This window comes from Gigantopelta aegis, chromosome 10, assembly GCF_016097555.1.
Source record: "Gigantopelta aegis isolate Gae_Host chromosome 10, Gae_host_genome, whole genome shotgun sequence".
Taxonomy (NCBI): Eukaryota; Metazoa; Mollusca; class Gastropoda; order Neomphalida; family Peltospiridae; genus Gigantopelta; species Gigantopelta aegis.
In genome coordinates, this window is record NC_054708.1 from 46687830 (window position 1) to 46704847 (window position 17018).

The window sequence follows — 17018 nt, forward strand, 5'->3', positions numbered from 1 at the left end:
TACCATTAAACATTTACCTTATGTAATACATACACGGCCATTAGAGACTACTCAACGAGCTATGAGGCAATACCATTTATCTTGCACAAGTGAATTGATGTTGTCCTTCCTGAGTCTTTGGTGAGGGAAAGACAACATCGGTTCATGAGTGTAAGATAAATTATATTGCCGAGTAGTAAGTTTGGTATTCTATTTATTATCCATTATCAATCTTTATAATTTTATGGAAGATTTGCAAACAATACTGTTATTGAAAATAAGTTTGCAAGTTGAGCACAAGAGAAAGCGATGTGTCATAGCTGTGACATACGTGTCGCTGATGACGTAAGTTAGTTCGTGACATGACTGCCACCATGGAAACTATTCTTACACTTAATTACACACCTATAGTGAAGCACTGTTTATGACGTCAACACATACATGTATCTAGGGGAAGAAATGGGGTTTTCTTTCCCCACTTCTCTGAGGTGGGATTTAGCACAGTTGGTTGAGCGCTCGCTTCACATCCAATAGCCGATGATTAATTAATCAATGTGCTCTAGTGGTGTTGTTAAACAAAACAAACTTTTCTCCACTTCTCTCCGCCAATATGGGTAATAACGTCTGATACTCCCTTTTATATTTGGTGTCTGTTTAACTCAGGTTTGACTGTATTTGAGTATTAAACTTGAATTTAACATAATTTTGTTTTTTAAATTAGAAATAATTACCCACACACATGCTACCAACTGTATTAATCATGCGTTTGTAATGTTTGTTACAGTGGATACACAGGTGTACATAATGTCACTGTAACCTACCAATATCCTCACCGGCTGCAGTGTACCCGCAAAGTTTACTTAAGGTGTGATCGCCGTTTCGTTAGCACTTGACCAGAGCAATGGAAATTTTTGTGATAATTCACCATTGAAATTACCATGGAATTTTGAGTGCTAATGAAAGTATGTGATGAGACCAAAAGAAGGGGCAGGGTGTAGCTCAGTGAGAGAGCGGTCACCTGAGGCACAGTGGGTTACAGGATCAACTGCTCTCAATGGACACAGGTTTTTTTCTTTTTCTAAGCAACCCAATTAGTGCCCCATAACTGATGCATCAAAGCTATGCTATATATGGTCCTGTTTATTGATACATAGTCAAAGTTTGTTTTGTTAATGACACCACTGATAAATACAGATAAAAGATCCTTTACATTTGTTTTTTTGTTGTTGTTGCCTTAACAAAGACAGAAGGTGAAATATATCTAGGTATTACTGTAAAAGACTTATTTTTGTGGGATTAAATTTTTTCAATGAAAATTAGTCAACTTGTGAGCATTTATTTTCGAAAATCCCCCATTACCCCAATACAAAAAACCAATAAAAAACCCAAACTGTTTTCTTTTTAAAAAAATTAAGTTTTGATGTCAGTAATTTTGAACCTTATGAAGACGTTTAGTTTTCAGTTTAATACCATACTTATCCATGTACATCGCTCACTAAATTAACACTTTTAAGTGTCACATTGTTACAGCTAGCCTCGTACAGTGGAAATAACAATGTCTGGTTGATTGAGGATACACCCGTTTTTTCTTTTTCTTTTTTCAAGTTTCATCATCCTTTATCTTACAGTACTTAAATTGTGATTGTGGTGACGTCAGCTTTTGCATATAACTCCAATGTTTATCTCCATTTTTTACACAAACTGTAAGGCTAGCTAGGTCAATAAAACTTGGTTTATAGTTGCCTCCATGAATGTTCAACTCAACTCATGTTTAAACAAAAAATATTGTTCAATGTGTTAAAATATAATAAAAAAACAGTTTAATTTTAAAAGTCAAATTTATTTGTTTAATTTTTAAAAACTAGATTAATTTTGAAAATCATGTTTAAAAACAAATTATTTTTTAATTTACCAAGTTCATGGTAGGCGAGATATTTAATTAAACAGAATTTGTATTGGTAGGAGTAACATACATTGTATGTGGCAGCCATTCAAACTGGCCATTTGTTACATAACACAGACCGTAGTTTAAAACATGATGAGGTGTAGTCATCTTCCAATGATCGATTATAATCGAAAACTGATTGGTTCAGCTCTACTGATGTAATAATCAGCTTTAAAAATTGTTGCAGAAAATGTTGGCCATAATTTTCCTAGCTGAAGGAATTGCTATGAATGTACTGGGATTTGTGTTGTTTTGATAAAGAACAGAGATACTGCAGGCGCGGATGCAGGATTGCTATGAATGTATTGGGATTTGTGTTGTTTTGATAAAGAACAGATACTGCAGGCGCAGATGCAGGATTGCTATGAATGTATTGGGATTTGTGTTGTTTTGATAAAGAACAGAGATACTGCAGGCGCGGATGCAGGATTTCTGAAAGGGAAAGGGTGTTCAAATGTGATGACTGATTTCTCCTTTTACACAGCGCACCTTTTACTGCCAAACACATCATGCTCAAATTTATGGCCAGTCCGGACCCCCCTAGATTCACTACTGTACTGAATACCAGTAGGTACAATAAGTAATTTGTTGAATAAGTCCTGGTTAACATGACTATAGTTAAACAAGTTTGTTTTGTTTAGTAGCACCACTAGAGCACATTGATTTATTAATCATCGGCTATTGGATGTCAATTTTTTTGTAATTTTTACATATAGTCTTAGGAAAACTGCCACATTTTTCCATTAGTAGCAAGGGATCTTTTATATGCACCATCCCACAGACAGGATAATATATACCATGGCCTTTAATATACCAGTCATAGTGCACTGGCTGGAAATAGCCCCATGGGCCCACCGATGGGAGTCAATCCTAGACTGACCGCACACCAAGCGAGTACATTACCACATCCCGCCCAACATGTCAATAAGTACTTAGTTCTAATAATTCAAATCCTTCTTGAGTTCTTATAATTCTAACCAATTGTATAACTGAAAGTTGGTCAGTTGATGCAAACTGAATTATAGCCAATGATCGATGATGAAATTCCAACTGATTCATAACGCTGCTGAGGTGTAGTAAAGCCATATTTTTTTCCTTTTCTTTGAAACCAAAAATGAACTCAGTATACTACTATAACAACATTAACATGTAATTCAAGCATCATTAGTAGTGAGTGGCCATTCTTTGGCTCAATTTTTTTTCTACATTCTAAACTATTTAAAAGGTATATGCACAGATTTAAGAAATTAAACTTTTAAAAATACTATACATCTGTTCACTATTGTTGATTGTGGCCCTAATTTTGGCTGACAAGAATGTATTTGTGCAAAAATAGCGGCCCTGGTGGTGTCGTGGTTAAGCCATCGGACATAAGGCTGGTAGGTACAGGGTTTGCAGCCCGGTACCAGCTCCATCCAGAGCGAGTTTTAATAACTCATTGGGTAGGTGTAAGGCCACTACACACTCTTCTCTCTCACTAACCAGTAACAACTAACCCTAGGTCCTGGACAGATAGCCAGATAGCTGAAGTATGTGCCCAGGATAGTGTGCTTGAACCTTAATTGGATATAAGCACGAAAATAATTTAAAAGGAAATAAAATGTCTTAATTTAGAAGTAATGGATAGATCTATAATTGGAATCAATTATGGTATTAAACATAGTGTATACATGGGCAGGTATACACTTATATTAACAACATGCTTCGACGTGTTGCCTGCTATAAGATATGAAACAGCAATGTATACATTGTGTCTTTGGGGCACTATTGTTTGTTCTTTCATGCCCACTGATCACAATGCATAGAGGAGAATGAAGTCTTTATAATTGTACACAATACATGTTATATTCTAAGTGGATGTCTAAAGCTAACAGAAGACATCGAGGTGAAAAAGTCATCAGTTGTTTTACGTACAGGCATTTCTTCTACTCTATGCGAGCAACACATTTTTCATGTTTATGCAGGTTTTTAGCACTAGTTCTACTGGTTTCTGTTTAACAGAGCATGTCATAAAGAAAAATATGAAAAAATCACATCACAAAAGTACTGGTATATTAATAGTAGTAATATATGTCTCATGAAAGATAAGCAATTTTTGTCCGAAACGAATTGGGCTAAATATTTAGTCAGCAATAAATGGGGCTAAATATTTAGTCAGCAATAAATGTGTTTACCAGATGTGTTTTTATTATGCTGTAAAACTCATCTGCCATGTACAGTGATTAAGTATTGAATAGACGTTTCAACTTTTGTATTTAACATTTGTCATGAAGCCTGTAAACATGCTGCTAAAACATTTTTAAATAGCTTCCTTTATTATAAACACAAAAATGTTATAAATTAATCTTAAAAGTTAAAGTAATATAATGTTGGTAAACTGTCTGTGCTAAACAGGGTTTTCAGTATAAAATTTAAATTTGATAAATTAACCTAAAAAAGAAAAGACACATTGGGATATTTCTCGTTCCAGCCAGTGCACCACAACTGGTACATCTGTATCAAAGGCTATGGTATGTGCTATCCTGCCTGTGGGATGATGTATATAAAAGATCTCTTGCTACTAATGGAAAACTGTAACAGTTTTCTTCTCTAAGACTAAGTGAAAATAACCAAATGGTTGATATCCAGTAGCCGTTGATTATTAAATCGATGTGCTCTAGTGGTGTTGTTAAACAAAACAAACTTTATCTTTTAATTTTAAAAAAGAAAAGAATTACAATGCCTGTAAACATAGTTTTCTTCAATATAAAATTCATATTTCCATAAGTTAATCTGCTAAAAACTATATATTAAATTGTGATTCTCCTTGTGAACTGTCCCGTCAGCTGACAAATAAGATCAGTCACCCAAATATGCTGTTATCTCGTTAATCTGTTTTACCTGACCACTGGCAACAAAGACTACAGGTAAAAGGTATAGTTCAAGTTGATAATACTGTCCGTATCTACCGGCTAGCATGTCTGTAGGTCAGCATTATTACAGATGGTTGTAGGAAATGTTTTATTTAACAACACATTTGACACATTTTATTTACGGTTATATGGCATCAGACTACAGATGGTTGAGCAAACTATGCTGTTTTGCTGACATATGGGACATTAACATCAGTAGATTTACTATGTGATAAATCACAAAAACTATTAACTGGTGCAGAGCATTGGCACAGGCAGAGGGTGAGGACATGAGCAGTGACTCCACCGCCCCAATCACACTTCTTTTGTTTCCATTGGCACAGGCAGAGGGTGAGGACATGAGCAGTGACTCCACCACCCCAATCACACTTCTTTTGTTTCCCCACTCCACATTATATATTTTCCTGTCAGCCCAAAACATGACTCATTGACTATGTTCTTGGGCATCACATGTCAATGCTCCCCAATATATATCCTGGCCAGTGCTTCAGAGGGTTATTGGTTGTTGGTAGATGATACTGGGGTAATGACATCCCCATCTAAGAGTATTTAAGTGCATATTCCATTTGAACTGTTGTTTTTGCATTTACCATAGTTTGACACCCAATAGCTGATGTATTTTTCGTGCTGGGGTGTTGTTAAACATTCATTCAATCACTGTTTGCATTTACCACAGTTTGACACCCAATAGCTGATGTATTTTTCGTGCTAGGGTGTCGTTAAACATTCATTCATTCATTCATTCATTCATTCATTCATTCATTCATTCATTCATTCATTCATTCATTTCATTCATTCATTCCATTTGAACTGACTATCCAGTATCAACCATTGTGTGTACACAATGGTCTCTGTCCCGGATCAGGCTTCTGACTATCCAGAGACTGGATCCGGGATAGACATGCTCGAAACCTCAGTGGTACAGGAGCATGTTAAAATATATCACACTCACACTCACACAATGGTCAACCCATTTAAGAGCATATTCCATTTACGCTGACTATCCATTATCAATCATTGTGTGTGCACAACGGTCAACCCACCTGATGGTATAGGATTTCGTTTCATTTCCACTTATTTTCGTGCTTCTATCCAAGTAAGGTTCAAGCACACTATCCTGGGCATATATACCTCAGCTATCTGTCCATGACCGTGGGTTAGTTGTTAGTGGTTAGTGAGAAAGAAGAGGGTGTAGTGGTCTTATACCTACTAATTGAGTCATTAAAACTTGCTCTGAGTGGGAGCCGGTACCGGGCAGTGAACCCTGTACCTACCAGCCACATGTCCGATGGCTTAACCACGACACAACCAAGGCGGGTGGTCTAGGATTGATCTCTGTCGGTGGGTGCATTGAGCTATTTCTCATTCCGTGACTGGTACATCAAAAGCAGTAGTATGTGCTATCCTGTTTATGAGATGGTGCTACTAATGGAAAATTGTAGGGGTTTCATCTCTAAGTTACCAAATGTTTGACACCCAATAGCCGATGATAAATAAATTAATGTCTCTAGTGGTGTCATTAAACAAAACAAACTTTGACTATCCTCATTTACCCATGAAAGATCTACAACAAGTACTGTTTGTTTTTTTTTTGTTTTTAGAATCTAGTTTATTGGTAGGTAACGTTAGATGTGTGATGAGTCCTAGGATCAATTGCTTGAAATGGATCCACTAAGTTTCTTTTGTTGCAGCTAAGGCCTCACAACTTGTACATCAAAGGCACTGGTGATGTGTGCTGTCCTGTCTGTAGGAAAGTGCACATAAAAGACCCTTTGCTGCTGTTTTATAGAGAGTACTACCATACATGACAGCAGCTGTTTTCCTCTCATTCTTTAAAACAAGTATTGTAATAACCATATGTCGGGTATCAAATTTTTTGTAAATGTGCTTAAATAAAAAACAGTGGATTGCAAAGTATAAAGTTAGTATAAAGTTAAAGTTTGTTTTGTTTAATGACACCACTAGAGCACATTGATTTATTAAACACTGTCTATTCAGGGCTAGCTCTGGCACTCGCCAAATTCACCAGTTGCGAATTTTGAAAGCAGTTGGCAAATTTTATTTTCATTTGGCGAAATAATTTCATGTAATAATTGACATTTTTTAAAGAAAATAACTGTTGAATTCTGCAATTTTTGAAGTTTAATAGACAATTTGGCAAAATGTTTTGCTCAGCCAGAGCTAGCCCCACTATTGGATTTCAAACATTGGTAATTATGACATGCAGTCATCAAGGGAAACCCGCTACATTTTTCTTAATGCAGCAAGGGATCTTTTATATGCACTTTCCCACAGACAGGAATGGACATACCACAGCTTTTGACCAGTTGTGGTGCACTGGTCATTGTTAGTATAAGTAACATAACATTTTTAATACAATATAAAATGCATAACTCTCACCCTATTGAATGTAGCTTACTTTTAAAGTACTGGACCCCATTCCACAAAGTGATCTTAGCCCTAAGATCACTTTTAGTGCATAGCTACCGTATGCACTAAGGTGATCTGAGTGCTAAGATCACTTCGTGGAACGGGGTCCTGGGGCCTAATTCACAAAGCTCTCTTAGGCTCTGCTAGACAACAAAGCATCCTCTTTGCACGTCTTTTAGCATTGCACTGCGAGATTGCAAAGTTGCGAGAGTTTAGTGAATTAGGCCCCTGTACTGTAGTACGAAATTGCTAAACATTGTTGTCTTAGTATACATGTAGTTGTAGTTTAAATCTTTAACAATTATTAGCATTGTATTAGACAGAACCTGACGTAATCGATAATGGCTTGAAACGATATTAATATCACATTCTAATTAAATGGTGAATTACCTGTAACGGTTGCACCACTGTAGGAAGTGTTACGAATGGCTGCAGTATAGATCAACAGTGATTGTTAAAGGTTGATCCTGGGAGGCCAGTAAACACTCTGATTGATTCCATAGATCTGTCAATTGATTTCGTTGCAGATTGATGAAGACTCCATAGATTTCCATTCATTCCATATTTGCAAGTCTGTTTCTGTCTCTGTCTCTGTTTCTGTTTCTGTCTCTGTCTGTCTCTATTTATTACCCCAGCAGGCAATCATAACGGGGAAATAAAAATCATAATTTCTCACTGAGATATAAAAAATGGTAGTTTAATGCAATTCATTATAGATTTTTTTACAGAATATATAGAACTTTGGGATTTGAAAATTATCTGTGAATCGTGAATAAATACCCAGAACAGTAAAGTAGTTTACATCGTTTCTATATACATGGACGTGTAGCCGATGTAGGCTATATAAAAAACAAAGGCTTTTAAAAAACCCAAATAGCTGGTAATAAATAGAATAACAAACCCGGTACCAGTTATTATTAAATTTATGTCCCTCGTGAAATAATTTGATAATAACTGGTAACTCGTTTATTATCCTCTATATATACTCTTCAAAAGAAGAAACGCAAAACCACATTGTCGTAACATTTGGAGAATTGATTTAATTATTGAATGGTGAGTCCGATAATTACCAAATGTTGCAGGATTGTTCACAATTCACTCTAGTCCATTGTGAGTAAGTGATAGGACACACCACCAAGGTCAAGGTCATCTGGAGTCAATACCGGGTGTGGCCTCCGCGTGTGTTGACAACTGCCTGGCACCGCCTGCCCATTGAAGCAACCAGAGTACGGATGACGTCCCGGGGGATGGTGGCCCACTCGGCCTGCAAGGCTGCTGCCAGCTCGGGCAGGGTCTGGGGCTGTGGTTGTCGCTGTCGGAGGCGTCGGTCCAACTCGTCCCATAGATGCTCAATTGGGTTCAAATCCGGTGATATCGATGGCCAAGGAAGGACATTAATGTTGTTGTTCTGTAGGAAAGCCGTTGTGAGACGTGCTGTGTGAGGCCTGGCGTTGTCATGTTGGAACACTGCGTTGGCGTTGGCCATAACTGGAACGATGTGTGGCAAGAGGATCTGGTCAATGTAGCCCTGTGCATTCAGGTTGCCCTGCACGTGGACCAGGTCAGTTCTGCCAGTGTGTGAGATGGCTGCCCACACCATGACACTACCCCCGCCGAATCTGTCCACTTCCTGCACGCAGTTTGCCGCATAACGTTCACCACGACGCCTATACACACGACATCTTCCATCATGACGTCGGAGCAGAAATCGGGACTCGTCACTGAACCACACCTGTCTCCATCGCAGTTGAGGCCATTGTCGATGAATCTGGCACCACTGCAGTCGGAGTCGACGGTGTTGTGGTGTTAAGATGACACCTCGAACTGGACGTCTGGCACGAATTCCTACCTCACGTAGGCGGTTCCGTACGGTCTGGTCGGATATCCTGCGCAAACCTGGTATTGCTGCGGCTGTGGAGGTGGCAGTAGTCAATCGTTCCCGAAGGTGGCGTACCCGGATGTAGCGGTCCTGCCCGGGGGTAGTGACCCGTGGTCGACCGGATCTAGGGAGGTCACGTGTTGATCCATGTTGCTGGTAACGGTCCCACAGTCTGGAGATGGTGCTTGGGGACACATGGAATGCCCTGGCAACGGCCGTTCTGGATTCGCCTGCGTCTAGTCGGCCGATGGCATTGTTTCTCTGCGGTTCACTGAGACGTGGCATGTCCTGGATTGTCAACTGTCGGCCAGATACAGAGGCCAGGCAAGCGAACACCCTGCACTTTTATACTGTCGGTGTTCATGTTGCACGTGCAGACAACGCACGTGCAGTGGTGACATGGTTTGCACGTGGCTGCGTTTTTGCGAATATTCACATTTTGGAACTTTATTGTACAGTAGCTGCGTTTTATCGAATGTAACCGTGGGAATGTGTTTGGGACATGCAATGACCTTATATTCACAAAGCATGAACCGGTAGGAAACATAAAATCGGAGTTATAACCCATTTGTACCCTTTTGCGTTTCTTTTTTTGAAGAGTATATATATTATCAATGCAAATGCGAAGTTCATGTGTAAAATAAATACAAAATCGGTCTACAAGAGTTAAAAAAAAAGGGTCAAAAACAAAAACTAAAATTTACAAGCGTTAAAAAAAGTAGTCTCCACTTTTCTAACAAACAACAACTCTGCAAAACTAAGTATTGTCAAATATCAATGCAAAAGTGAAGTACAATATTGAAAAATCCACAACAGTAAAAAAAAAAAAAAAACCTACAAGAGTGCACTTTAATTTTTTTTTTTATCAAGTTCAGATTCAAAAACAAGAAATCAAGTTCACAAGAGTAAACAGTCGTGTTGACATTTTCCTAAGAGGGGTGGGATGTAGCCCAGTGGTACAGCGCTTGCTCGATGCGCGGTTGGTCTAGGATCAATCCCCATCAGTGGGCCCATTGGGCTATTACTCGCTCCAGCCTGTGCACCACGACTCGTATATCAAAGGCTATCCTATTTATGGGATTGTGCATATAAAAGATCCCTTGCTGCTAATCGAAAAGAGTAGCCCATGAAGTGGCGACAGCAGGTTTTCTCCCTCAATTGCTGTGTGGTCCGTAACCGTATGTCCAACGCCATATACGTAACTGTTAATAAAATGTGTTGAGTGCGTCATTAAATAAAACATTCTCTTCCTTCCTTTTCCTAAGAAACATGAACACTTTGTAAAGCCGACATCATATCAAAGCAGAAAGTCCAGGAGTAAAAACCTTTAGAATTGTTTTCTGGTTTAAGTAAAGATTTAAGGAAAAGGAGGGAATATAACTTGGTTATTGGAGAACATGTGAAAGATATCAATAAAACCTCTTTCAAAGGCTGTGGTATGTGCTATCCTGTCTATGGGATGGTGTATATAAAAGATCCCTTGCTTATAATGGAAAACTGTTGTGGATTTTCTCTCTAAAACTATGTCAAAATTACCAAATGTTTGACATCCATTAGCCAGTGATTAATAAATCAATGTCTCTAGTGGTGTCTTTAAACAAAACAAACTTTCGAAAGTGTACATGGTTTATTTTCAATTTCTTCATGGCTAGTACATCAAAGGTCATGGTATGTGCTGTTCTCTCGAAAAACACATTAGCTATAAAATTAGCCTACATAAAAGTGATAGCCTGTGAAGTTTCTTTCCTATTTTTTAATGGTCATTACATCAAAGATCATTGTGTGTGCTTTTATCTCTGAAACATATGTATAACATATAAGTTTTTATTCATTGCTGCTGTACAAAAGTAGTAGCCTATGTAGTGGCAGGACCTTTATTTTTTTAATTCTATAAGGCTGAATGTTGCAGTTCTGTATGTGACACATGTAAAGTGAATGAGTAAACAATTTACTGAGGTAATAAACAACTATTTCTTTCCTACGTTGAATTACTAGGTGGGGTGCCCAGTGGTAAAAGAAAGAAATGTTTTATTTAACGACGCACTCAACACATTTTATTTACGGTTATATGGCGTCAGACATATGGTTACGGACCACACATGTTTTGAGAGGAAACCAGCTGTCGCCACTACATGGGCTACTCTTTCCGATTAGCAGCAAGGGATCTTTTATTTGCGCTTCCCACAGGCAGAATAGCACAAACCATGGCCTTTGTTGAACCAGTTATGGATCACTGGTCGGTGCAAGTGGTTTACACCTATCCATTGAGCCTTGCGGAGCACTCACTCATGGTTTGGAGTCGATATCTGGATTAAAAATCCCATGCCTCGACTGGGATCCGAACCCAGTACCTACCAGCCTGTAGACCGATGGCCTAACCACGACGCCACCGAGGCCGGTCCCCAGTGGTAAAGTGCTCGCCTGATGTGCAATCTGGAATCGATCCCCATTGAGCTATTTCTCATTCCAGCCAGTGCACCACGACTGGTATATCAAAGGTTATGGTATGTGCTAATATCCTGTCTGTGGTATGGTGCATATAAAAGATCCCTTGCAGGTTTCCTTTATACAAATATATGTCAAAATTACCAAATAGTTGACATCCAGCGCCTGATGATTAATAAATCAATGTGCTCTAGTGGTGTCGTTCAGCAAAATAAAACTTTTGTTTTAATGACTCTTGAGTTTTTAGCTGAATGTGCAGTTTTATACATACGTGTAAGCACAGCCGTGGTATGTATATACACTACGTACCACAAGTATGTTGTGTCCATTGTGTACTTGTATCTTGCTTATTCACCAGATTGACTGTACTGGTTCTCTAGGCTATAGCTTGGCATTTAATCAATAGTGTGTGTACATTACTCTGTCGTTGCCTCAGCTATAAATTAAATTAGTAGGCAAGTGTGAGCACTAAGTTCTAACCGAATTTTCTGTTTATTCTTTGTATGACATTGATCTGTTTTCAACAATATGTTCAATAATTTAATTCACTTTCCCTAATAGAGATTTATTTCATTTGTAAATTAAAACTACCTTTGTTTGACATTCAATAGCTGGGGTATTTTTTGTGCTGGAGTGTCATTCATTGATTAATAATTCAAGTTTGACATTTATATAATATATCATGGGTGGATATATAGAGGATTAATCACAAATGTTTTTTTAATATGGAAAACATCAATATAGTCTATATTAATCGGTATTTGTCCAGGCTCTGCCAAGACTAATACCAATTAATTAGACGAGGTTGATATTTTATATATTAAAAACATGACTAGTGAATTCTATTTATCCTATATTACTTCTAAAATAACATTTTAATTAGAAAATACTAAATCATGACGTCAATTCGATTAGCACAAATGTAGGTTGACATCACGTCCTCAACTAAATCTCATAAAAACGTTATGCTCAGGTATACAAGACTTGTTGACTGTAAACAAATGACCCATTGTCAGCCAAACATTATTAACCAAGTTAATAATGATAAATATCAAATGGGTTTATGACATGGATATTATGGGTAAGTTATAGGATAAATGTAGTGTTCATAGATAGTATCAAAGGGATACTGTTTTTAACAGACACAATATCAAAGGAACAGATACTGTTTTTGACAGACTCAGTATCAAAGGGACAGATACAGTTTTTAACAGACATTATTAAAGGGATACTGTTTTTAACAGACACAGTATCAAAGGAACAGATACTGTTTTTGACAGACTCGGTATCAAAGGGACAGATACTGTTTTTTACAGACATTATTAAAGGGATACTGTTTTTGACAGACACAGTATCAAAGGGACAGACACTATTTTTGACAGACAGTACCAAAGGGACAGATACTGTTTTTGACAGACAGTATTAAAGGGATACTGTTTTTAACAGACACAGTATCAAAGGGACAGATACTATTTTTGACAGACAGTATTAAAGGGATACTGTTTTTAACAGACACAGTATCAAAGGGACAGATACTATTTTTGACAGACACAGTATCAAAGGGACAGATGCTGTTATTGACAGACACAGTATTAAAGGGACAAATACTGTTATTGACAGACACAGTATCAAAGAGACAGATACTGTTTTTGACAGACACAGTATCAAAGGCACAGATACTGTTATTGACAGACACAATATCAAAGGGACAGATACTGTTTTTGACAGACACAGTATCAAAGGGATACTGTTTTTGACTGGCAGTATCAAAGGAATACCGTTTTTGACAGACACAGTATGAAAGGGATACCGTTTTTGACAGACACAGTATGAAAGGGATACTGTTTTTGACAGACACAGTATCAAAGGGATACTGTTTTTGACAGACACAGTATCAAAGGGATACTGTTTTTAACAGATACAGTATCAAAGGGATACTGTTTTTAACAGACACAGTATCAAAGGGATACTGTTTTTGACAGACACTATCAAAGGGATACTGTTTTTGACAGACACAGTATCAAAGGGACAGACACTGTTTTTGACAGACACAGTATCAAAGGGACAGACACTGTTTTTGACAGACACAGTATCAAAGGGACAGATACTGTTTTGACAGACACAGTATCAAAGGCACAGATACTGTTTTTGACAGACACACTATCAAAGGGACAGATACTGTTTTTGACAGACGCACTATCAAAGGGTCAGATACTGTTTTTGACAGACGCACTATCAAAGGGACAGATACTGTTTTTGACAGACGCACTATCAAAGGGACAGATGCTGTTTTTGACAGACACAGTATCAAAGGGATACTGTTTTTGACAGACACAGTATCAAAGGGATACTGTTTTTAACAGATACAGTATCAAAGGGATACTGTTTTTAACAGACACAGTATCAAAGGGATACTGTTTTTGACAGACACTATCAAAGGGATACTGTTTTTGACAGACACAGTATCAAAGGGACAGATACTGTTTTTGACAGACACAGTATCAAAGGGACAGATACTGTTTTTGACAGACACAGTATCAAAGGGACAGATACTGTTTTTGACAGACACAGTATCAAAGGGACAGATACTGTTTTGACAGACACAGTATCAAAGGCACAGATACTGTTTTTGACAGACACACTATCAAAGGGACAGATACTGTTTTTGACAGACACACTATCAAAGGGACAGATACTGTTTTTGACAGACACACTATCAAAGGGACAGATACTGTTTTTGACAGACACAGTATCAAAGGGACAGATACTGTTATTGTCAGACACAATATCAAAGGGACAGATACTGTTTTTACCCAAATTTATGGCTATCATCCTCTGTAATGTGCGATTCATGAATCATAATTCAGGGCTTAGCTCATCAAACATTTCTTTTTTTAATCCTGTAACCACCGTTTCTATTGACAGAATATGATGACGGATAAAGCAAAGTCATATCCTGTTACTAGCAGGATATGACTTTTGATGTCACTCAGGTGGTGTCACACGCATAGCTACATTAAAAAATTTGACCTCTAGGTCATCGTACATTGTGGCTGAAAACCCCCCTGAAATAATAGCTTTTCCCTTAATTTTATGGTCTGCAGGATAAAGATAATAACTAGTTAATGATGTTGGATATCTGCTTTATCATGTTCAAGCCGAATGAGAAATTCTGCTTGTCAGCACCTCACGGAATTTCTCATTTTTAACTTTAAAAGATATAGCAGATATCCGTCATTAACTAGTTATTCTCTCTATATTCTTTCTACCCCCACCCTCCCGTATATTATGATGTTTTTGCTTTCTGGTTGTCTTATAACCCTACATAACTGAGGTTAATAAGACTAGTTCTGGGTGAGCAGAAAATTTTACCAAATTATCTATTAAAATCAATTATTAGATATATATTTTTTTAATTAAAAATACTTCGCCAAAATGAAATAAACGTTGCCTGCTGTTCACACCTGGTAAATTTGACAAGTACCAGAGCCGGCCCTGGTTGAAAAATTGTACACTAATTAAATAGTAGTTAACCTCTCCTACACATGCACAGGGATGTGTTTCATCTTGAAGTTAACCCCTCCTACACATGCACAGGCATGTGTTTCATCTTGAAGTTAACCCCTCCTACACATGCACAGGCATGTGTTTCATCTTGAAGTTAACCCCTCCTACACATGCACAGGCATGTGTTTCATCTTGAAGTTAACCCCTCCTACACATGCACAGGCATGTGTTTCATCTTGAAGTTAACCCCTCCTACACATGCACAGGCATGTGTTTCATCTTGAAGTTAACCTCTCCTACACATGCACAGGCATGTGTTTCATCTTGAAGTTAACCCCTCCTACACATGCACAGGCATGTGTTTCATCTTGAAGTTAACCCCTCCTACACATGCACAGGCATGTGTTTCATCTTGAAGTTAACCCCTCCTACACATGCACAGGCATGTGTTTCATCTTGAAGTTAACCTCTCCTACACATGCACAGGCATGTGTTTCATCTTGAAGTTAACCCCTCCTACACCTGCACAGGCATGTGTTTCATCTTGAAGTTAACCCCTCCTACACCTGCACAGGCATGTGTTTCATCTTGAAGTTAACCCCTCCTACACATGCACAGGCATGTGTTTCATCTTGAAGTTGGGGGCGAGATGTAGCCCAGTGGTAAAGCGCTCGCTTGATGCACGGTCAGTTTGGGATTGATCCCCGTCAGTGGGCCCATTGAGCTATTTCTCGCTACAGCCAGTGCACCACAACTGGTACACCAAAGGCCGTGGTATGTGCTATCCTGTCTATGGGATGGTGCATATAAAAGATCCCTTGCTGCTAATTGAAAGGAGGTGACAGCAGGTTTTCTCCCTCAATATATGTGTGGTCGTTAACCATATGTCCGACATCATATAACCGTAAATAAAATGTGTTGAGTGTGTCATTAAATAAACCATTTCCTTCCTTCCTTCATCTTGAAGTTGAACAATGAACGTGTATGGTGGTGTTGTTCTCACGCTGATGTTTTTGTTTTGCAGTTTGTGGTTGTCTTTGAGCTGTTCATTCCACTGGTGCTGTTCGTCATCTTGCTCCTGATCAGGAAAAAGCTTCCTGCTGACCCCGTCAAGACAAGTAAGACACACACAGTATTACACAACTAACAGATGTCTGTTAAATATAAGATTTCTCTAGTCAATATGTATGTATGCATATATTATAATAGTATAGTACTTTGTATACATGTATTTTCTTTTCCCGTGTCTCAATGTATTGCTGAGGGCCTAGTGGAAGATTAGCTTGTGCTAAACCTGTCACCCGTATTAAATAAAGTTATTATTATTATTACCATATTATACACACTAGATATGTATACACGATTAATCATAGATGTCTTTATACAACTAGAGATACGAAGATCTATGTAAAAAATATTGGGCCGGATTTACGAAGCCTGTTTTTCTTAAACACAAATTGTGACAATTGTTTAAGCATTGTAAAAGTATATAGGTATAAACATGTAAGACATAAAGAGGATTGGTACGCAATTAATGTATAAGGGACATCAATATTTTTTCTTAAAAATGTACATGTAATATTGGTGATTGTTCATTCATAAAAATGCTGATTATTGTGTATTGTAGAAATATTCAAGTGATTGTGTACCCATAAAAAATATTGATGATTGTGTACTCATAAAAGTGTTGTGTACTCATAAAAGTGTTGTGTACTCATAAAAATATTGATGGCTGTGTACTCATTAAAATATTGATGACTGTGTATTCATAAAAATATTGATTGTGTATTCATAAAAATATTGATGATTGTGTATTCATAAAAATATTGATGATAGTATACGGTACTCATAAATGTGTTGATTATGACCTATAGAGATCCCTAAAATAAGAGAAAGGTATAATACCCGGTATACAGAATTA

The 17018-nt window shown here is 37.8% G+C and overlaps 1 protein-coding gene across 1 annotated transcript in view; it reads left to right on the forward strand.

Annotated features, from left to right (window-relative positions):
- Window positions 1–17018, forward strand: part of LOC121384565 (ATP-binding cassette sub-family A member 2-like) — an 83407-nt gene that overhangs the window by 6725 nt on the left and 59664 nt on the right. Inside the window, exon 2 of the mRNA XM_041515022.1 lies at window positions 16122–16215. Within this exon, the coding sequence (XP_041370956.1) occupies window positions 16122–16215 (94 nt within the window). The remainder of the gene's footprint in view (window positions 1–16121; window positions 16216–17018) is intronic.